The sequence below is a fragment of the Salvelinus sp. IW2-2015 genome, linkage group LG26 (assembly GCF_002910315.2).
Source record: "Salvelinus sp. IW2-2015 linkage group LG26, ASM291031v2, whole genome shotgun sequence".
Taxonomy (NCBI): domain Eukaryota; kingdom Metazoa; phylum Chordata; class Actinopteri; order Salmoniformes; family Salmonidae; genus Salvelinus; species Salvelinus sp. IW2-2015.
Genome location: NC_036866.1, coordinates 7,297,094 through 7,321,106, shown reverse-complemented (window position 1 = coordinate 7,321,106; position 24,013 = coordinate 7,297,094). Strand labels below are relative to the sequence as shown.

Genomic DNA, 24,013 nt, shown 5'->3' with positions numbered 1-24,013 from the left:
GGCCTGAAAGTCTTGTCTGTGTAAATATGTGCTGCAGACTAATGCGCCTTGTAATTTGCATTGTATGTGGTGATAGTGCAGACTGTAGAGGCTCTCTGGCCGCTGATAACCTGGTGTACAGTAAACGGCCCCTCGCTCGCCGTGTGACACGGCTTCTATCCCCAATCTCTCTCACACAAACACGCACAGAAACACACATAACCAATCCTGAACTTCCCACAGCTCTGGTCTTTGCAAACCTTCATCCATACTAAATGTAACAGCAAAATTACTTTCATTGCCAGCCAAGGTCAGCTATGTCAAATAAAAATAATAGTGATTCCTTTAATTGAGATGATATAAACAATTATTCTTTCCTCTTGACTTTTAATATTAGAAAATGCACTGATGTCCAGAAAGTGTATTAAACTGGACTGATCCTTAAAAAGAGTAAAACAAAATTTTTAAAATCAAATTTATGGTGAAAAGTAGTCCGAGAACAAGGTCTCTGAAAGCCAAATGTTTATTGAGATAACATGTTGCACATTAATATTTAGATTGTTGCATCACTTTGTTGTGATTTCTTCATCCGAGACTATACACTTTTATTTAATAAGATACTTTTTTAAAGAATTCAAATTTATAAGGTTGAATCAGATTCTCTGATTCATACTAATAGTGTTTGTATCTCAGCCATTCTGAGAAAGGTCGGGAACATTTTCTCATATTTTATTGGGGAACAAAGTGTGCTAGAAAGTAAAAAAAAAAAAGTGTTCACAAGAAGTGAAATTTAAGATGACCTCCCTCCAAACCCATCAGCGGGGCCTTTGGTCTTCAGAGTACCTGTGCATTTCTACTCCCCTCCCCAAAGCGCTTGCCATATCTCTGGCTGAATCAAATTCCATAGCCGCTATGCTACAATGGGAGAACTGTTTGATGGGCGCTCTGTCTCCTCCTCCCTCCCCTGGTTCAGGTATTCCCCCTGATGAGGAACTTGAGCTTCAGAGAGCACTGCCCGGGCATCACCTCTTATGGCCCTCCAGTCCTGCTCAATGCACTTAAAGGAAAATTCCACACAAAAACTATCTTTTGGTACTTGTGTCATTAGTCCATTGTTGATATAGTCTCAAAAATGTTTTGCATGTAAGCAGTCACATTTTCAAGATATTGAACTTTCAAAATAAAGAAATACAGCTGGTATGCCTCATATGATGCAAAATATGTCTTTCAAAATACAGAAATACAGCCAGTATGATGCATTTTGCAATATATGACGATCCGTTTTGCATACTTGCTGTATTTCTGTATTTTGAAAGTTATGTATTTTGAAACTTGATTGCTGACTTGCAAAGCATTTTGGGACTTTGTCAGCAATGCACTAATGAAACACGTACCAGAAGATAGGAGTTGTTAAAGGAAACTAACAGAGAAAGTCATCTAATTTGATTTAGTGAATTGTACTTGATTGTACTGCATGCAATGGTGAATATGGGTATTAATAAAGTGAGGTAGTCAAGTACAGGTTGTCATTTTAAACATATATAAATACAGAATATCTACTGTAGCCTAAACATACTCAAAATATATATTTTTTTAAGTTCAAAGTGCACCATTTGAAATACTTTGAAAAACTTTACACTCAAAGTAAAGTAGTTTGGTCACTTACTTATCCTCAATACAATTTTAAATGGCGTGAAATGTCTTCTGGACAGCATTGCTACACACAGCCTTGAATTCCTCCACATAATGTCCAGACTTTGTCTAGATAAAAAATAAAATAATTAGCAGTGTCAAGTAAGGCAGTCAGTAAAAGTGACCACCCTGTGTCCATTTTTGTGTGTGTGTGGGGGGGGGGGGGCTTTAGTGGATCCTTTGCTAAAAGATAGACATTTGCCGGGAAAGGGGAGGGAGCCGAAAAAAACATTGCATGATAGTCTTTAAGCAGTTCCATCTGTCCGGCAGAAATGTCAGCCTAATAGCCTGTAGCGCTTCAGCCCACTGCCCTCACTCCCTTTCTCTACCTGACTCTGTCCTATTAAATCTCTCCACTCCTCCCCAAAAAAAGAGAGCAGAAAGTCAGGAAAATAGAAGAACTTGTGCAGACCTAAGTCAACGGGCTAGTGGTGATGATGATAATGATGAAGAACAAGCCCTAATTAAAGAGGGAGAAAAAACAACCCCAGGCACTCAGTGATGTGGAAAAAAGGCTCATCATTCTGGTGTTTTTTCTAAAGACGGCGCGCTCTCTGAGCAGTTGACTGCCGCTCACCTTGCCACGGGGTCTGCTTGAGATTGGTTCATTGTCAAGGTTTTTTTWATTTTTTTTTACCCATGATTCCATATGGTATGGAGCAGGCTACATGTTTCCCAACATGCCAGTGCGAATGTTTTCTCAATTAGGCGTCTTATCTCCGGTGAGTGCGCTAGCATCAGATGAAGCTTGCTGACAGTGTAATGGCAGGCAAAACCACGGAAGGCTCCATCAAATGGCAGCTCTGCTACGACATCTCAGCCAGGACTTGGTGGATGGTAAGTTGGCAGCAACCAAAGCTGGKTTTTTTTTCTTCTTCCTCCCTTCTTTTCCCCCTTTTTTTTCTTAAAAAAACTCTTTCCCCACCTCTTCTTTAGAGCCTTTAAAAAAAAGTAAGATGTTTTTTGTGTCTTTTCTTGAAACTCCATTTTTCAACTTCACATTGAGTGGATTTTTAATGACTGTATTGCTTGTTTTTGTGTCCTGTCAATGTCACAGTCTTCTCTCTGTAGGAGCCTTGAGACTCATGTCCCTTTTGTTTTTTTCTTGTCGTCTCAATTCAGGATGTCAGATCTGAAATATTGTCCTGCCAACGATGTACTTATGTGTTCTTTTACAGTGTCCTGTTTTATAGAACATTAGTTTGGCTTCAGGAAAATAAATACCCATTTGTAGAGGAAATATTCTCACTTTTTCACAAACAACAATTAATCTGCTGACTATCATTCCAACTTTTCTGCGGTGCACAGAGCAGTCAGTCCTTGCCATAAGTAAACCAATATATTTTCCAGCGTCCGCTTGTCTCATCTAATCGAGGAAGGTTCAGTGACGGCGTTAAAAAAAGAATCAAAAAGTCTCAGACCGTTACTGTCAGACCTCTGGTTTAGACGGAGGCAGCAATTATTAATTTTTGCGTGGTGCTCCGGCTGCTTTCAGCCAAGCCGAGTGTGCGGAGCATCGCACTCCACTCCTGAGCTCTGACGCCGCGCCAGCAATTAAAGCACACAGAAGGGGAAAAAAGCCCCCATGAGCCGGACCCAGTGCCGGGGCAGATTAACTTGCTTGTTGTGGTCATAGAGGCCAGACAACCTTTGACATCCTTGTTGCTCCAGCAGCGATGGGGAGAGGTTAAACTAGACGGAGAAAACAAGACAAGTGGAGTTTGTAGACTGCTGAGAGACGAAGAGGGGCAGGGGGATTCACAATAGTCTATTGTGGCTAGCAGATACAAATTAGTTCAGTCGGCTGGATAAAAGGGCTTTGAAACTCCCAGCGCCCTATGTTCATTAGGGGATGACTCGTTAGCCGTGGCATCATTATATTACTATTATCTTAATTATTGCCAGCGTTATTGTTTTAATAATTTTTTGTAAGGGGAGTGTGATGGTGAGTACTGGTCCTTTTCTCCACGGCAGGTTCCTTGCCAGCTTGAATAAAAGAAGATAGTTGTATTCCCAGGAGACAATGGCTGTATTATTCCTCTGTAAGAAGACCATGAACTTCAGAATTCCAATCCGTTGGCCCCCTGCTCTCTCACTCTCTCACCCCCTTCTCCCCTCACCCAGGCCACCTTGGCCACAGTGGCAGGCAGCAGGCAGTGCTTCATGCCTGTGTGTAGGGAATTGATGAGGGGCTGAAGGAGAGAAACGGTAACTTTACTCTGCCTGTCCTTGTCCTTATGAGTAACAGAGAAAATGTTTTTAGACCTTTGCTACAGAGGGGACCTGTTACAGAGGGGAACGAGATGGCTGGTGGTGGTACAGTGGTGGTTTTGTATTTGGATGGAGGGGGGGGGGGGGTAGTGATGTGTGGGCATTCCTCACTGTCTGTTGCCCTCTCTCTCTCTCTCTGGGACCATGGGGCTGAAGACTGGGTGTGTGGAAATGTTGTCCAGTTTATGGACTGAGTTGACTTGTTTTTTTTTAGCAATCTTTTGATGCTTTTTAAACTTTTATCCTCCTAAAAGAGCATGTAGCTTTCAGTTGGTCTCTTGTACGTGTTCTTTCATTTAAAAAAAAAAGTTGCCTCATGAGATATATTAGTTAGTTGTATATGTATTTCTGAATGAAATGTGTATCCCAGCCTTGCACTGTGGATTGTCAAGGGGATTTTGTGAATTGTACTTATACACTGTAATAACTCCGTATTGTGTGTAAAGCAGTGGAAGTACTGAAGAGCTTTTAAATTCATTTAGTTATCATAGTCAATAGACATTTGTCAATATATAAGCTGGTGCTGAATCTGTCTTCTGTACAATAAATAATTGGATGTTTTGACGTTGTAATTCTATAAAACACAATGTACTTTCAGTGCTGCTTATTAAGTGAATGTTTAATGATATGTGATGTTGCAATTAATTCTTTATTTGCTCTGATTGGAATTTAATTTCTACGTTTCTATCAGAAAAGGTTTATACACAACAACGTTTGAAATGTTCTGTTTTTTAGTAACCTACTTGGCAAAATCATTATCTTGTGGCAATACAACAAAATCGCCTTAAAAATTAGCAATGTTATATGCAATATAGCTGTTTGAACCAGGAAACCGAGATTAACTTTATTCAAATTGATTATGTTCCTATTATTAAGTAATATACTTACAATGACATGGTTATTATGGGATGCCATGGGGATGTTTTACACTGTTTGGTGGAGGCTGTTTTTGTTAATTACCATTGATGACATTCCATGTGCTCCCATTCACTTTAATTTCACTGGAGGTTAAGTTGGGTTACAGCGGAAAGAGGATTATATGCTTAATTTCAAAAGGACAGTTATAGTAATTATTCCAGATTACCACAGATAGTGACTCCTGTCAGTACACTCCACATTTGATTTCTTTAAATGTGGAATTCATACATTTTTATTTGAGCTCAAAAGTTTTCTATTTGGCATTCATATTTTATTGAAGACAGTCCTACCATTATCAGTTCCTGTGTTCTTCAGAATAATTAAAATATATAGAATTATATACATATAGAATTGCTTCAAGCTTCGCCACATTATTACCATTGCAAAAACACGCCTTGTAGTTGAAAGGGCGCAACCCTCATTGTAAATATATCTTGACAGATTGGTCAGAGATTTGACAGTTTATTGCTGAAAAGTCCACATTTTCTAAAACGTTATTAGGAAAGAAGTGTCCTACAAAACAGTATATTCTTTCCCTATTAGTAATGAATTGAGCTTTGTTTTCTAGCTTTGTCAGTTATCTGGCAGTTACCACATCATCTGCTGTATGTTTTGTGTGAGCTGTTCTATAGGCTACGTTACATTTTATGATCATTTCCTGTTCATTCTAGGGAGCATTTTACCTCTGGTATGGCTGGGGTTTCTACACATTCTAGGGAGCATTTTACCTCTGGTATGGCTGGGGTTTCTACACATTCNCATTCTAGGGAGCATTTTACCTCTGGTATGGCTGGGGTTTCTACACATTCTAGGGAGCATTTCACCTCTGGTATGGCTGGGGTTTCTACACATTCCAGTGAGCATTTTACTTCTGGTATGGCTGGGGTTTCTACACATTTGTCACCGTCCTGTTAAGTACAGGGGATGTAGAAACCATTCTCCACTTATTTTTTAATGACTACACTAGCAAGATGAGTGGCGCAGCGGTCTAAGGCTCTGCATCTCAGTGCTAGAGGCGTCACTACAGACCCTGGTTTGATTCCATTCTGAATCACAACCGGCTGTGATTGGGCGTCCCATAGGACGGCGCACAATTGGCCCAGAATCGTCTGGGTTAGGGGAGGGTTTGGCTGTCATTGTAAGTAAGAATTTGTTCTTAACTGACTTGCCTAGTTAAATAACGGGTGAAATAAAAAAAGATTCACCGATTTTTAACGCGTACATAAAAAAATAATAATATATATATATATATATATATATATATATATATATATTGTACAGCTTGTTTATTTGAAATGCATTTCCCAAATTAAAAGTTATGACGTCCTATTTTAGTGGACCATCTTGTAGATTCATTTATACTTCATGAATTTCATCAATTTTTCATAAATGGGCTTTCATGATGACCAGTTCAAATAAACATCAGCATTGAGTGCTCCCTGGCTTTAGTCAGTTGTGATCGAGCTGCACTGTAGGTTTGCTATCTTTTGTAGCACACGAGATTCATCCAAATCACAAATGTTTCAGTCTGTGCACTTACCCTTCTGTGTGCCTACTTTTGTACCTACCTTGCTTGCTTTCATCTTTCCTCATACTTCACGCCATGGTCTATTTGCATTTTTGTAATTAGCAAGTTTCTCTACCTTGACATTTATTTAGTAACTGTTCCTGTTTAAAATGTAAAAAAGAGTCAATAAAAAAAATAAAAAATAAGATTTTCAAGTGCCAGTAGCAGGCGTCAAAGTATCACCTCTTTCTGACATGCGGGGGATATTATTCTATTTTCCATGTACCCTATATTTAAAGTGTTACTCATCGTTTAGTCTTTTGAGAGGTGGCGGGGGGCTGGGGCTCCCGTGCAGTGGCTGTGTCGAGCCTCTCTGTATGTTTTAAAGGTATCCAGGCTTTGTTTGAAGTCGGCCACTGTAATTAACCCTGCTTGCGCCTGGGCCCTGGGGGTTGCGACCCACCAGCCCGTTTAACAATGCGCTCATGTCATATTCCACCACCGGAGGGGCTAATGAGATTTCAACTGCACTACAAGTGTCGCTCCTATAATTCACTTGTTAGTGAGTAGCCCCCCCCCCCATCAGGCAAATGTACACCGTGCGTGTGTGTACAGTATCCGTTCCTACTGTAAGTGTTAGTGCGCATATGAGTGTGTGAGAGCCAGTGTCAGAGAAAGAGAGGGAGGGGGTATGGCGTGAGGGCATAAAATAATTACCATACAGTCATTTAACACTACCCCCAACGCCCTCCCTAACCCTGCTCCAACTAGGGCTTGATTTTGGCAGGAGATCACCGGAGTGGAGTACCGTCATCTCAAATTTTCTACTGCTCAAGTTTCTGCACTTCTTCTAGTATATTAGCTCAAAACTATTGTGGAGCTTCTGCACCTAAATATAAACAGTACCGGCACCTATTTCAGTCAATCACTGGCTGTCATTGTAGTTTGGAGTGAAAAAACAACAATCTGCCCTGAAGAACTCTGTTGAGTACTTATGTCAGTAGATGTTCTTCATAATTGGTGTTGATGATTTTATTGTCTAATTGCAGTTGTTTATTCAGGAATCAAATTATTCAATTGAATTGCTCTCTTGGGGCAACAAGGTTCAAACCCTGATTGGTCAACTTGATGAATCAGGGCTTTGTGTCTGTAACCATTCAGCGGCATTGCGCTCCCTTGTTGCMTTTGTATTCCGTGCGAGGTCATGTTCATTAGCCAGCCCTCACGTTTATCTGATGACCTGGCACCCAGATTAAGGTTAAGGCCAAATCTACAAGTGCCCAAACAATTCTAGATTGTGTAGAGCCACCAAAATATTTTATTTGTCTATGGTAGATAAAGAAAAGATGGTGTGTCCACATTGGTTGTGACTGCGTCTCATAGTTGACGAAAGGGCTTCAGCTTTGTTGCAGAAGTGAACAGTTTGAGGTTTTAAATGTCGGCTTTATGCTCCATTGACATTAAAATACATTAACGTCCATATTGCTTTGCTCCACACACTCAATGGTCGATAATCAGTTTTGATCATTTTAGCGTCTCAATTTGTCACGCTGATCTACCGTTMCACCATGTAACCATCACAAAAGGACATGAAAACTTCAGAATGTTTGGGCCACGTTCCTGCTACGTGTGTGTTGCCCATGTGTTGGAGTTACAGTGTTAGTGTCATATTGTGCGGAAGATGTTTCCAATTTGGTCTCTGCCATGGACTAGCGAGACGTGATTAGAGAGGAGGAAATTGGAGGATTAAAATTGTCTGCTTGAACTTCCTGAACACTTGGTTGAACACTGCATGCTTGCTTGCTCTCTCTCTCTGTCTCTGTCTCTCTGTCTCTCTCGCTCGCTTTCTATGTCTCTCTCGCTCTCTGTCTCTCAGTCTCTCTGTCTCTGCCTGAGCAGCTGTACACCATAGGCCTCTGACCTTATGACCACAGTAACATTACAAATGGTGTTAGTCCTTTGTCCTCTAGGATGGGATATGTCTATGATATTTAATGGAAACTTGCATTATTGTTTTTTCAAAATTCACACTGAACTTCAACTGTTTACTTTTGTTGCCGTTATATATTGTTGCAAATATACTGTATATACACTATACTGTAGATACACACTGTAGATGCACTATACTGTAGATACACTACATTGTAGATACACCATACACTGTGTGGTATTATTTCAGATCTTGGTGAAATTAGCTTATCTTTGTTGTTCTACCAGTGGTATGTGCACGTTGAGGAGTTGTATTTCCTTTGAATGGATGGGGTTTATGGAGGAGGGGGTTTGGGATCGGAGGGGGTTTGGGATCGGAGGGGGTTTGGGATCGGAGGGGGTTTGGGATCGGAGGGGGTTTAGGATCTTCGGCTTCTTTTTGCAATATTGTAGTGGAACATTCTGAATGACTTAAGCAAAAGGCTGTAATATCCGTTCATATGTCGTGTCTTAGGCACAAAACATGCCTCGGGGTGTTTTTGCTTTCTTTTTGTTGCGATGTTATATCTGAGGAGAAAGATCATAGGAGACAGATTTGGAATAGTTCCCTCAGACGTTCCACAGTACTTCTTCTTTTGCTACATTTAGATGGTGCTTATTTATGGTAATATTAATGAGTAGTCAGTCTCAGGCAATTCACAGCCCCAATGACCATCTGCATGTGACGATGTTCTTGGGTGCAGATGGATGTTAATGAGGCTTAGTGGAGGGCTCTCATTTGGCACCTGGTGATGTTGTGAACAGGAGAGGAGCAGGAAGGAGAAAATCAGCTTTGGGTCGAGTCTGTGTGTGAAAATAGACAAGAACTGAGGATGAGACGTTTGGGATTCAGTCCAGGCTGTTTAAATTGAAAAACAACAAACCATTCTTGCCTGATTTGATCTAAATGTTTATTTTGTCATTTATTTTAGGTTATCAGTCGTATGTGTCTGAATAATGTTATTTTATTTAGACAAATGTCCTCCTCTCTCTATCACCATCTCCCTCTCTTTCCTCCTCTTCTCTCTCTATCTATCCCCATCTCCCTCTCTGTCCTCCCCTCTTCTCTCTCTCTCTATCCCCATCTYCCTCTCTGTCCTCCCCTCTTCTCTCGCTCTCTATCCCCATCTCCCTCTCTGTCCCTCCCCAGAGAACAATGGCTACTGGCCAAGACAGCTGGCTCTTTGGGCCACTTTTTTGGGCCGTTTTTCGGGGCTTGGATTGTCGGGGGCTTGTCTTGCTTGGGGGGGTGAGGGGAGGAAACAATGGGAGTAGAAGAACATGCTCCATTATAGACCTGAGACTGAGACAGACAGATATCAGTGACTGACCCACTGTGATTTCCACTCTGGGGGATTCATGCTGGAGTCAGTTTGTGACTTGTTAGCATACAGAATTGTTCACATTCTTACTGTCGATGGGCTACTTTCATTATCCCCCAGTGCATTGGAGTTTAGCTGAGTGGCAGGTGTATGAGTGGAAACACAGCCACCCTATAGTAGCTTGTTTGCTCTACCACAGTTCCTGGGTGTTTAGTGGTGGGCAGCGCACTGTGGTAGCGTGGGAAGGCGTATGTGAACAGTGTCTCACTCAGCAGGGACTTAGACTGCCTCTCTCTACATCTCTCTCTCTCTCTCCTCTCTTTCGTGAACACCCTCTCTCTCTCACTCTCTTTCACACTCTTTACCTCTTTTTCTCTCCCTGCTCTCTCTCTCTATTTCTGCCCCCCCTCCCTCTCTTTCCCTCATCTCTCTCTCTGTAAACCTGAGGGGAGCGGTGCTAAACAAAGTGGGGATTGTTTTTCCCTCTGCCATGGCTCTGTGCCACTCAAGGCACAATATCAAACAATCATGGACACTGGCTCCTGCATATGCTGTCTTCCTCACAGTTTGATAATGCTCTGCTTTCCAACCCTGGCTGTTTCCCTGGCTCCAACCAGAAATGCTCCTTTTGTTTGTTTACGGAGTTTAGTAAGCTGTAAAATAGCTTTTAATGTCTTTGTTAATCTATATTTACTATTTGCGAAGGAGTGGTATTGATTTGTAGAAGTGTATGTTCTTTTGGGAGTTTTCCTTTTGTAATAGCCACGAAAAAATGGAAATGGATTCCAGAAACGCCATCTGTTATTTGGAGGAGGTGTGTGTACGTGCTGAAAAGTGATAATTTTCTCTCCATAGCTCACTTCTTGGTCTCTAGCTACACGCCACTTTGCTGCCAAAAAAGGTGTCAGTCTCTCCAGTAAAATGGATGTAGGTAGGGGGGTGTTTGGTGATGACTGAGGGAAAGATGGTTTGTTGGCGTAACTGGATCCTTACCAATATTTATTCACTTTTGACACTTCTCTCTCCATCTTCCTCCACCATGACTATCTGAAGGCATCATACACTACATTACCAAAAGTATGTGGACACCTGTTCATTTAACATCTCATTCCAGAATAATGGGCATTAATATGGACTTGGTCCCCCTTTTGCTGCTATAACAGCCTCCACTCTTCTGGGAAGGCTTTCCACTAGATGTTGGAGCATTGCTGCGGGGAATAGCTTCCGTTCAGCCRCAAGAGCATTAGTGAGGTCGGGCACTGATGTTGGGCGAGTTAGGCCTGGCTCACAGTCGGCGTTCCAATTCATCCCAAATGTRATTTCCCTTCACTGGAACTAAGGGGTGTAGCCCAAACCATGAAAAACAGCCCCAGACCATTATTCCTCCTCCACCAAACTTTACAGTTGCCACTATGCATTTGGGCAGGTAGCGTTCTCCTGCCAGATGGTGAAACGTGATTCATCACTCTAGAGAACGCTTTTCCACTGACGCTTTTCYAATGACGGCGAGCTTTACACCACTCCAGCCGATACTTGGCATTGCGCATGGTGATCTTCGGCTTGTGTATGGCTGCTAGTCCATGGAAACCCATTTCATGAAGCTCCAGAAGGAACAGTTCTTGTGCTGACATTGATTCCAGCGGCAGTTTGGAACTCGGTTGTGAGTGTTGCAACCGAGGGCAGACAATTTTTATGCTCTACACACTTCAGCACTCAGCGGTCCCATTCTGTGAGCTTGGGTGGCCTACCACTTCGCGGCTAGATGTTTCCACTTCACAATCACAGCACTTATGGTTGACCGGGGCAGCTCTAGCAGGGCAGAAATTTGACTTGTTGGAAAGGTGGCAATCTCACATTGAAAGTTACTGAGCTCTTCTGTAAGGGCATTTTACTGCCAATGTTTGTCTGTGGAGATTGTATGGCTGTGTGCTCGATTTTATACACCTGTCAGCAAYGGGTGTGGCTGAAATAGCTGGATCCACTAATTTGAAGTGGTGTCCACATACTTTTGTGTATATAGTGTGCCTTACATGGTAATATCCACTCTTTTTGGTTTCATTATGGAATCACAATCATGAGCCATTAGGATGACCATTCCAGTCAGAGATAGGACATCTCCCTGTCAGAGTTGTAAATGAGGAATTGGCTATAGAAACTTCCCTGTGTTTTAAGTATTGAGGGTCATATTTCACTGCTCTGACCTTACATCCTTGTGTATAATGGTGCCTGTGACTTTGGCATAGTGAATGAGTAATTCCATCTGATTGTAGGCTCTGTTTGTCCCCAGTGTTGCCCTGCTGTAAGACTTGCTCACTAACTGTCATGTGAAGGAGGTAATCCTCTCTGTTTGTCCCGAGTGTTGCCCTGCTGTAAGACCTGCTCACTAACTGTCATGTGAAGGAGGTAATTCTCTCTGTTTGTCCCCAGTGTTGCCCTGCTGTAAGACCTGCTCACTAACTGTTATGTGAACGAGGTAATCCTCTCTGTTTGGCCCCAGACTCAATTCATACAGAGAGTCATGAAATATGAACCGTATCTGTGGGGTGCACAGCTGATTAAGCTCAAGATTAACGTGTGTGTGTGTGTGTGTGTGTGTGTGTGTGTGTGTGTGTGTGTGTGTGTGTGTGTGTGTGTGTGTGTGTGTGTGCTGTCTCTTATACACATCTAGATGTGTATAAGAGACAGGTGTGTGTGTGTGTGTGTGTGTGTGTGTGTGTGTGTGTGTGTGTGTGTGTGTGTGTGTGTGTGTGTGTGTGTGTGTGTAAAGGAGAGATCTATCATCTAAACATGATAATACGTAATGGTTTCATCTCAATAATTGTTGATAATTTTTAATCAGTCTCAGTTAAACATTTCAAATGTTTCTTCATCAAACCATACTAAGCCACTGTCCTTTAAAAAAAATGATTGCTAATGCATCCCTGTGTATTTCCTGACCCACTAAGACTTTAAAACCAATAACGCTGATTACCAGAATAGCCCACCAACAATTAAACGAATGAGCTAGACATTCCGGCAAATAAAATCAAGATTGCTACTTAGTTCATTTAAAAGGGCGGGGTTGGATTAGGTGAGCTAATGCGGAGAGGTGATTTGGAGCTTTGACAGTTCTGTGGCTGGGTGGCAACGCTGCAGGGACACGCAGAGGACAGCAGCAGGAGCAGACAGATGTCAGAAATCCGATTAAAACAAGGAAAAGAGAAGAGACCCTCCCTAACAACTAGTGACACCCTTCCCAACGCGTTGCATGGCAACACAGAGTTGGCTTATTTACCAGAGATCATGGAAGCGCCACTCATGCAACCCTTCCTGCCATGAATGTCCTCACTCCTCTCACCCATTGGTGAAGTATCTGAACAACAAGGTCTGAAGAGGGTTTTTACATCTGGAGTTGAACTGGCAGGTGATGACAAGATAACTTCTAATTTGTTTTTGCAGCGTCTGGCCGCTGACATTATCACTTCTCTAAAGCCCTGCAGGTTAAGCTTCTATTCTCAACAGTCTTAACTGTGCCCAGTCATCTGAAGGGAATAAAAAGATTCTCGGAGGAGTTTCTCAGCATCCCAACCCATGCAGGGTCAGCTAATTCCCCATAAACGCAAATGTAGAATGATCACCCTTTATCTGCGTGTGTAAAAACTCCTGCTCCGTTTTGTCCCGTGGCCAGCCTTTCACCCCCCCATTCCGCCCATCTAATTAAGTTGATTCAGAGCGCTGCCTGTGCAGGCGCAGGACCCCATTACTTATGGCTGTCCAGCCAGGGACACCTGCTGACCCCGCCGAGCCGGTCACCCATGTTCCACACTCTTCCAACAGGGGGAGCCGCGGACTCCCTGAACCCAGGGGAGGGCGAGCAGCTGGCGGGGGCATCTACAGAGGTCGATCTCACCCCCAAATCCCCCACCCCTCTCCTCACACAAAGGCAGGAAGTTCTCACGGGGGGGCAGTGTTCTTTTTTTTACTCTTAGCTCAGAGTGAGCAGAGCCATGGAGAATGTCCCTGTAGCTGCTCCTCACACTGATCTCAGAACAGTGCTAAATGGGAGTGAGAAAGGCAGAGGGTGAAGTGGTGGCTGTAAAAGTGGAGGTTGACTCTCAGAGATCCAGAGGACTGGCTGGCCTCTCTCCTCCCCCTATGGTGGATTAAGCTGGGAGCCAGCTGCAGCCARGGGACAGGCTGCCACGGGCCACTCCAAGGTGACCCCTGGCAAAGCTGGCAGCACATCTGTAGCCCTGCCTGGCACGTCCAGGAGCACCAGGCCCCTGCGCTGGCTGGCCTGGCTGGCTGGCAGGGAAACCTAGCAAGGGGCTGGCTGTCCTCCTGCTGCCTGGCATGGGGGAAGACCAAAGGGGGCCAGAGGGTAAGACACAGGATGTGGTAGGGGTACGGAGCACAGACTGGGAAGTTCAGGGAGGTGGATAGGCAAGGAGATGGAAGAGGACTGGGGTAGATGTTAAGACATCATTTGAACCTGACGGAGTCCATTATTTCCAAGTATCACATCCTAGATGGACAGATGCAGACAGACCGTCACAGAGGTTGAGGAAAGACCTTACAGCACACMGTAATACTGATACTTTCTCTCTTTCCACGTCTAGCTCTTGAGTGTGAGTACATACAGTGCATTCAGACTTTTGCCACATTTTGTTACGTTACAGCCTTATTGTAAAATGTATTAAATACATTTTTCCCCCTTATCAATCTACACACAATACCCCATAATGACAAAACAAAAACTGTTATTTCTATATTTTTTTGCACATTTATTACAAATAAAAAACAGATACCTTACTTACATAAGTATTCAGACCCTTTGCTATGAGACTCGAAATTGAGCTGAGGGGCATCTTGTTTCCGTTGATCATCCTTGAGATGTTTCTACGACTTGATTGAAGTCCACCTGTGGTAAATTCAATTGATTGGACATGATTTGGAAAGGCTCACACCTGTTTATATGATCACTGTGCAATTGCTTCTGTTAGAAATACAAAAATGACCAAAGCCAAACCCGTTATATTTTTAATAGACATTTTGGACAATTTGATGAGCAAGCGTTCTTTCATGATCTGTACCATAATATTGACAGGGGAAGTCTGATTCCCGATGTTGAGACTGCCTGGGACTATTTTTATATGAAATTTGTGTCCATTTGTGATAAGCATGCTCCTGTGAAGAAATTTAGGATCAGTGGAAGGGACAATCCCTGGTTTTCAGATAATTTGGCAGAATTAATTAGAAATAGAAATGTCTCTTGGGCTCAAGCTAGACAAACAAATGCTCCTGTTGACTTGGCCTTCTTCAGAGTGCTAAGGAACAAATGCACAGAATTGATCAGGAAGTCCAAATCAGATGTCTTTCTAAATTCAGTCACAGAGAACCTAAACAACCCTACCAAGTTCTGGAAGCTAATCAACTCAGTGTCAGGTTCCCCAGGCRCTCTCATTTGTTGATTTCTGTAACCGTAAAAGCATTGGTTTCATGCATGTTAACACAAGCCTCCTCCCAAAGTTAGTTTTATTCACTGCTTTAGCACACTCCGCCAACCCGGATGTTCTAGCCGTGTCTGAATCCTGGCTTAGGNGGATGTTCTAGCCGTGTCTGAATCCTGGCTTAGGAAGGCCACCAAAAATCCTGAAATTTCTATCCCTAACTATAACATTTTCCGACAAGATAGAACTGCCAAAGGGGGCGGAGTTAGCCTGCAGAGTTCTGTCATAGTATCCAGGTCTGTGCCCAAACAATTCGAGCTTCTTTTAAAAAATCCACCTTTCCAGAAACAAGTCTCTTACCGTTGCTGCTTGTTATCGACCCCCTTCAGCCCCCAGCTGTGCCCTGGACACCATATGTGAATTGATAGCCCCCCCATTTATCTTCAGAGTTCATACTGTTAGGTGACCTAAACTGGGACTTTCTTAACACCCCGGCCGTCCTACAATCTAAGCTTGATGCCCTCAATCTCACAAATTATCAAGGAACCTAACAGGTACAACCCTAAATCTGTAACCATGGGCACCCTCTTAGATATCATCCTGACCAACTTGCCCTCTAAATACACCTCTGCTGTCTTCAACCAGGATCTCTACAATCACCGCCTCATTGCCTGCGTGCGTAATGGGTCTGCGGTCAAACGACCACCCCTCATCACTGTCAAACGCTCCCTAAAACACTTCAGCGARCATGCCTTTCTAACTGACCTGGCCCGGGTATCCTGGAAGGATATTSACCTCATCCCKTCAGTAGATGATGCCCGGTTGCTCTTCAAACGTGCTTTCCTCTCCATCTTAAATAAGCATGCCCCATTTAAAAAATGTAGAACTAAGAACAGATATAGCCCTTGGTTCACCCTAGACTTGACTGCCCTTGACCAACACAAAAACATCCTGTGGCGTTCTGCATTAGCATCGAATAGCCCCCGCAATATGCAACTTTTCAGGGAAGTCAGGAACGAATATACTCAGTCAGTTAGGAAGCTAAGGCTAGCTTTTTCAAACAGAAATTTGCTTCCTGTAGCAAAAATTCTAAAAAGTTTTGGGACACTGTAAAGTCCATGGAGAATAAGAGCAGCTGCCCACTGCACTGAGGATAGGAAACACTGTCACCACCTACAAATCTACGATAATCGATCATTTCAATAAGCATTTTTCCACGACTGGCCATGCTTTCCACCTGGCTACCCCTACCCCGGCCAACACCTCAGCACCCCCTGCAGCTTCTTGCCCAAACCCTCCCCCCCGCTTCTCCTTCACCCAAATCCAAAGAGCTGCAAAATCTGGATCCCTACAAATCAGCTGGGCTAGACAATCTGGACCCTCTCTTTCTAAAATTATCTGCCTGAAATTATTGCAACCCCTATTACTAGCCTATTCAACCTCTCTTTCGTATCGTCTGAGATCCCCAAAGATTGGAAAGCTGCCGCGGTCATTCCCCTCTTCAAAGGGGGAGACACCTTAGACCCAAACTGTTATAGACCTATATCCATTCTTCCCTGCCTTTTCTAAAATCTTCGAAAGCCAAGTTAATAAACAGATCACCGACCATTTCGAATTCCACCGTACCTTCTCCACTATGCAATCTGGTTTCCGAGCTRGTCATGGGTGCACCTCAGCCACGCTCAAGGTCCTAAACGATATCATAACTGCCATCGATAAAAGACAGTACTGTGCAGCCTTCTTCATCGACCTGACCAAGGCTTTCGACTCTGTCAAACACTGCATTCTTGTCGGCAGACTCAATAGCCTTGGCTTCTCAAATGACTGCCTCGCCTGGTTCACCTACTACTTCTCAGATAGAGTTTAGTGTGTCAAATCGGAGGGCCTGTAGTCCGGACCTTTGGCAGTCTTTATGGGGGTGCCACAGGGCTCAATTCTCGGGCCGACCCTCTTCTCTGTATACATCAATGATGTCGCTCTTGCTGCTGGTGATTCTCTGATCCACCTCTACCCAGACGACACCATTCTGTATACATCTGGCCCTTTGGACACTGTGCTAACAAACCTCCAAACAAGCTTCAACGCCATACAACAGTCCTTCCGTGGCCTCCAACTGCTTTTAAATGCAAGTAAAACTAAGTGCATGCTCTTCAACCGATTTGCTGCCCGCACCCTCCCGCCCAACTAGCATCACTACTCTGGACGGTTCTGACCTAGAATATGTGGACAACTACAAATACCTAGGTGTCTGGTTAGACTGTAMACTCTCCTTCCAGACTCACACTAAGCATCTCCAAWCCAAAATTACATTTAGAATCGGCTTCCTATTTTGCAACAAAGCCTCCTTCACTCATGCTGCCAAACATACCCTTGTAAAACTGACTATACTACCGATCCTTGACCTCGGCGATGTCATTTACAAAATAGCCCCCAACACTCTACTCAGCAAACTGGATGTAGTCTATCACAGTGCCATCCGTTTTATCACCAAAGGCCCATATACTACCCACTACTGCGACCTCTATGCTCTCGTTGGCTGGCCCTCACTACATATCAGTCGCCAAACCCACTTGCTCCAGGTCATCTATAAGTCTTTGCTAGGTAAAGTCCCGCCTTATCGGAGCTCACTGGTCACCATAGCAACACCCACCCGTAGCACGCGCTCCAGCAGGTATATTGCACTGGTCATCCCCAAAGCCAACACCTCCTTTGGCTGCCTTTCTTTCCAGTTCTCTGCTGCCAATGACTGGAACGAATTGCAAAAATCTTTATGSATCAGTTGTCAGAGCAGCTTACCATCACTGTACCTGTACACAGCCAATCTGTAAATAGTACACCCAACTATCTCATCCCCATATTATTACGTACCCTCTTGCTCTTTTGCACCCCAGTATCTCTACTTGCACATCATCATCTGCACATCTATCACTCCAGTATTAATGATAATTTGTAATTATTTTCTCCTCTGTGGCCTATTTATTGCCTTACCTCCCTACTCTTCTACATTTGCATACACTGTACATATATCTTTCTATTTTTCTTTTCTTTTTGTGTTATTGACTGTACGTTTGTTTATGTGTAACTCTATGTTGTTGTTTCGTCGCACTGCTTTGCTTTATCTTGGCCAGATCTCAGTTGTAAATGAGAACTTGTTCTCAACTGGCCTATCTGGTTAAATAAATGTTAAATAAAAAATAAAATAAATTAATAATGTATCCTCTGGCCTTCCTGACCATTTAATGATGGATTCTAATGAAGTGAAGGATAAAGCCGATATTGTAGTTTTTTTTAACAAGGACTTCATATCTACTGGTTCAGTTTTTGATAATAGTGGGGCCCAGGCCTCTAATGTAAGCTCTGTTACAGTAGCCTATGATATAGGCCCTCATGTGAACCATTTTAACTTTGAGCCTGTTTCTTATGCTGAGGTCTATAAAGCACTAAAGGCAATAGACACTAAAAAGTCTGCAGGTCCAGACAACCTGGATCCCTACCTCTTAAAGGTAGCAGCTGGTATTACTGAATTATTACTGTGGCTCACCATTTCAACTCGAGTCTCTTGACCAATTTCATACGCAGCATTTGGAAATCAGCTTATGACCCCCAGTGCTAAAGGGTGGAGATCCCTCAGATGCTAATAGCTTATGACCCCCAGTGCTAAAGGGTGGAGATCCCTCAGATGCTAATAACTATCGTCCTATCTCCCCTCCCTATCCTGGCCAAAGTCTATGAATCCCTAGTGAACTCACAGTTAAAAAAACATCTTCATTGAAAAGTACATACTGAGCGGGGTTCAGTCTGGCTTTAGACTGGGGCACAGCACCACAACTGCAGCTATAGCAGTGGCAAATGACATCATAAATGCACTTGATAAAAAGCAACATTGTGCTGCTCTGTTTGTTGATTTATCAAAGGCATTTGATTCAGGTGACCATGAATTGTTGCTAGCTAGACTCAGTAACATTGGTCTCAGTGAAGGGGCAGTAAATTGGTTTAGGAACTATCTTTCTGACAGAACACAATGTGTATATACTGACAATCACAAGTCTAGTTATCTTGAGATTAATAGAGATGTGCCCCAGGGTTCCATTTTTGCTTCTGTGTTCTCAATTTGTATTAATGATTTGGGAAATGGGATACAACCAGCAAAGCTGCATCTATATGCAGATGATACAGTTATATATTAATGTACTCCTTCTCTGGTTCATGCTGTTGAAGAGCTCCAGACTACTTTTCAGTTACTGCAGGCCTCCCTTTATAGGCTCAAACTGGTCTTGAATTAGCAAAAAAACAAAATTCTTGACCTTTACCAGATCTTGCCCTCAGCCAGAGAAGGTTAGCATTGTCACATCTGGTGGCTTATCCATTGAAAGTGTCATCCTACAAATACCTAGGTATATGGTTGGATGACAAGTTGTCCTTTTAAAGTTCATATGGCTAATCTTGTGAGGAAGCTTCAATTGAAATGTATTTTTTATTTTTGTAATAAGGCTTGCTCCCACTTATGGCTAGAAAGAAGCTTGTTCAGGCCACTTTTCTCTCTGTAATGTATTATGGGGACTTGCAGCCTCCTCCGTCTTATAGAGACGACTCTGTTTATCATCAATCAATCAAATATATTTATAAAGCCATTTTTACATCAGCTGATGTTACAAAGTGCTATACAGAAACCTAGCCTAAAACTCCAAGCAGCAAGCAATGCAGATGTAGAATGATGTATCACGCATCCTTGCGCTTTATTACAAATGCCAAGTCACTCACCCACTATTGCACCTTGTACCAAATGGTAGGTTGGCAAGTATTAGGCAAGACTGCTTTCTCGTCTTGTGCACCAGAGGCATGGAATAATCTACAATCCATGCTTAATTTAGATATGTTAGTGCCACTGAATTAATTAAAAATATTGATGGGACACTGTTATGGAGGAGTGTAAATGTTTTTTTAGGCTGGATCATGTTGTATTGTGTTGTATGTTTTAATTCTGTAATGTATTGATTGTTGCTGCCCTCTTGGCCAGGTCTCCCTTGAAAAATAGACTCTAGGTCTCAATGGGATTTTCCTGGTTATATAAAGGTTAAATAAAAATAAAATATAAGGTCCCACAGTTCAGTGAATTTCAGAGCAAAAACAAGCCATGAGGTTGAAGGAATTGTCCGTAAAGCTCAGAGACAGGATTGTATCGAGGCATAGATCTGAGGAAGGGTACGAAAGCATTTCTGCAGCATTGAAGGTCCCCAAGAACTCAGTTAGGGCCAAGAGGAGTTGTTCAGGGGGGTGGTGGTGGTGGTGAGGGAGGTGCTGGTGGTGGTGGGGGAGCCAGCGAAGGCAACCATCTGTCCAGAGGAGCAAGGTGACCCACTGGGCTGGCAGACAAGGCAGGCAGGTGTCCACACATTACAGCCACATGGGCTCCCTTTCTGGGCCTGGAGTATGTACACAAGATTATAATGTGTTTTTCCTTGAGCACACTGGGAAGAAAATGGTGGTCAGCTAATCTGAATCCCACTCCGGTCTCTGATGTGGGATGGCCCAAGGAGGTGGGATGGAGGAGTTAGTCAGGGATGAAGACTAGGTTGGAGACACAGAGACCATGTAAATCCCTGTCAATTCAGTTGTTCAGTAGCATGCCTTTGAAGCCCAAGTATGCAGGCTATAGATATTTCATATATGTTCTGTATGGCGATGGGTCTGTTGAGGAGAAATTGGTATTCCCTCCTAAAGTCCCCCTCCCTGACCCTTGACCTCCACTGTGGCCTGGAGAAAGTGAGAGCGCCAGCCGGCCTGCCTCCCAAAGTGGATACATCCTTCTGGAATCAGGGTACAGCCGGGATCCTCCTCTCCCCAAATCCAAGCCATCCCTCGGTGAACACAGAGCAGGTCCTCCCGAACACTAATTGTTTCCATCTTCCCGCTGAATGAGTGTGCTTGCGTTGCCACAGCGCGGCTCCACTCCTCTTGGCCCTATTTTTTGGTATCTTAGCAGAGAGATATTTGTAGCATTCTTTGTATTTTTTGCTAACCTTTTTTTGTTGATACCTTTTTTTTTGCTTGCTGACTCCATCTTCTTTATTTGCTCTGTATCACTGTACAATCAGCCTGTTCTGGTCAGAGATCTGTTGGCAGTATCTCCAGTTTTACCAGTGATCAGTGGCTGAGGGTTTTCCACCACAGGTGTCTGGGCTGTAAAGGGGGTGAAACCATCCAGGTATTGGCCCAGGTACCTGGGCTGTGAAAAGGGTGAAACCATCCAGGTATTGGCCCAGGTACCTGGGCTGTGGAGAGGGTGAAACCATCAATGTATTGGCCCAGGTACCTGGGCTGTAGAGAGGGTGAAACCAGAGAAGGCTGTGGGAGCCCAGGACTGATGGTCGACCGGGAGAATTAATGAACCATATTATGTGTCCCAGTCCAGCCCCAAACTGCTGGAAGGAGGAGAGGGAGAAACCCACTTTTTACTGCCCCCATCCTTACCCCACCCGGGCCACCCGTCCCAGACAGTCACGGTTGGAGTTTGTTTTAGGCATCACGCTCCTCTTCCTCCCCGAGTGAATAAAAGAGCCATTTGGGGTGAATGAAAGGGCTCATTAAGGGAGAGGAACAATGAAATGGGAGAACGGCGGACGCAGCAGCCTTAATTAAGCCTGTAAATGACTGTAGTGTGTACAGTACAGCCCAGCTGGAGATCCGTGGTCTGGCTGGCCCTTGCTGGCCGTGTATGTGGTCAGTATCACTGGAGCTGTGGGGATGGATGGCCCTCTGGCTCAGATTACACACCACGCTGTGGGAACCACGGGTCAGAAAGACCTCACATCCCAAGATACCCCCTGCTGGTGGGGTGGTGGTGGCCAAGGATTATTTCTCTTAACAGAGAAAAACATACACCTTAATTGGACACATATTCACTTTAAACAAGCTCTCAGGCTGATTATATACAGTATSTGAATGACAGATGATGAAATCCATGATGGGGCTCAAATTCCCAGCGGAATCCTGTGACTGTAGCCTTCTTGTTTTGTATGTGCTAGGGTTGTGCTCATAAGAGACAGTGACATCATCGCGGTTGACCCTCGCATAGCTTGGCCTCTCCTCTGACTTACTGACCCAAACCTTTGCCAGATGGCATCTGCACTCTCATCTTCATCGCCTGGCTTCCTGTACTGCCAGGGCTCTCTTCTCCTTCCTCCATCCCTCCCTCTCTAAATGGGTGTCAGGTACACACTGTAAAAGAGGTGCAATGGATATCTTTTCACCTGCTCCTTCTGCGGGACCCCCACTGAGAGCAAGCTTGTTTCGCTAGCCTCCTCAGCCAAGCTCAAGCTCAACCCCTCGCACCTGTCCTCTTGTGCCTTTTGCCATTTTCAGGTGCATGCTGCGTGTCAATTATTGACAAGGTTTAAAGAATGGATGCAGAACAGAGTGGTACTTTATTTCAGAGGTGAAGTTCCAACTCTCAAAGATTCTCTACGTTAAGCCAAATCAGTTTGGTTCTTGTTCATTCCTACTGGAAGAATTCTGACTGCATCTGTCTAAAAGTCTGTTAGCGATCTCTAGATGACTGCTTTGATCAGTGCTAGTGTTGTGGAGGAGGCCAGAGACCCACTGTGGGATCGGTACACGTGCAGGGGCAGAGTGAGGGGGGAGAACGACTCATTGTTTGGTATCTCTACAGGACTGTAGCTAATAAAACTAAACTGGACCTGAGGGGAAGCAGCTGAACTTCCTGTAGCGGTTGTATTTATTTATTTGGAGGGTCCGTCTCAGGTCTCCAAAGCCCCCCGTAAACAAAGAGCTTTCCTCCACTCTAGATTGCCTATTTTACTCGTATTTATTTATAATTCCCCGAAACCACTCTGTGTTGCAACCCGATCGCTGTGAGCTTGTGAAAACGCCGGTTTCATTGAGATTCTGTAAAAAKAAGTACTCCCCTGTCCCTCTCTTTTTTTCTCCTTTCTTTCTGTAATTCCGCTCCTTGGCCACTCACGCAAATAAATACCTTTCTACTTAAACATACATGGGCTAATTAATTCATCCCATCTGTTCTCCTCTCTGCATCACTTCCGTGACACAGAAGTTTCCGAAACAGATTTGGCTCGTATCGCATCGATAACTGGGACACCGTGAAGAAATCAAGGACGTTGAACTAAATTGAAATAAACAAAAATGATGAAGTAAATGTAATTAAATCCTCTCTCCATTTCACACTTTCGAAAGGGGAGGGGGAGTAACTTCAGTAGAGTTCTGGGTCATTTTTCTTGGCAGATACACAAGGCCAGTTTAGAAATAGATTAGCATTTCAATCATAGGTTTTTTGCTAAATTAAACATGAAATGGAAAACTTTTCAACTGACTAAACAGAAAATACATACTACAGGCATATGCTTCACTTGGATTTGTGAGCGTCTTAGATTTGAAGTTTATATCCAAGTTGAAGTGGACTTTATATGTATATCAGGAGGATGTAGTAGTACCTACTCTAGGTCTTTATTGTGGCAGTATTGAAAAGTATTGTTTTCTTGTTGTTGTGAACAGATGAATCACATGTGATCAAGGTGGCTCCCCTGAGGAGCAGCAGCTTTAACAGACAGTTGTTGCTCAAACAGCTGGACAGCCCAAATTAGGATTTGTGTTTATTCCCCCGGCGGAGGAGAGTCAACATTAGAATTGTCATATTTAGGGGGAAAAGTTTGGTAGGGAACTTGATTTAACCCCGAAACACACGGCTTGGAAGCTCCCTCCAGGGCACGCAGTGCAAAAATTTCCTGTACATGACAAAAGAATAGTCTGAAGAAAGGAAGCGGTTGTTGCTGTAAGGAAATGACATCTGATTCACTTTAACATCTGCTCTAGATGGAAGACTACAGGGCCTACAGATAGTTCAACCAGGGAACGAGAGGGAAATGATGTTCTCACTTGTGTTCTAACAAATA

At 43.6% G+C, this 24,013-nt stretch overlaps 1 protein-coding gene across 1 annotated transcript in view; it reads left to right on the top strand.

Annotated features, from left to right (window-relative positions):
- The first annotated feature begins 1,850 nt into the window (after nt 1-1,850).
- LOC111952689 (nuclear factor 1 A-type) overlaps nt 1,851-24,013 on the top strand; it is a 53,764-nt gene continuing 31,601 nt past the window's right edge. Inside the window, exon 1 of the mRNA XM_070435380.1 lies at nt 1,851-2,508. Within this exon, the coding sequence (XP_070291481.1) occupies nt 2,413-2,508 (96 nt within the window). The 5' untranslated portion in view covers nt 1,851-2,412. The remainder of the gene's footprint in view (nt 2,509-24,013) is intronic.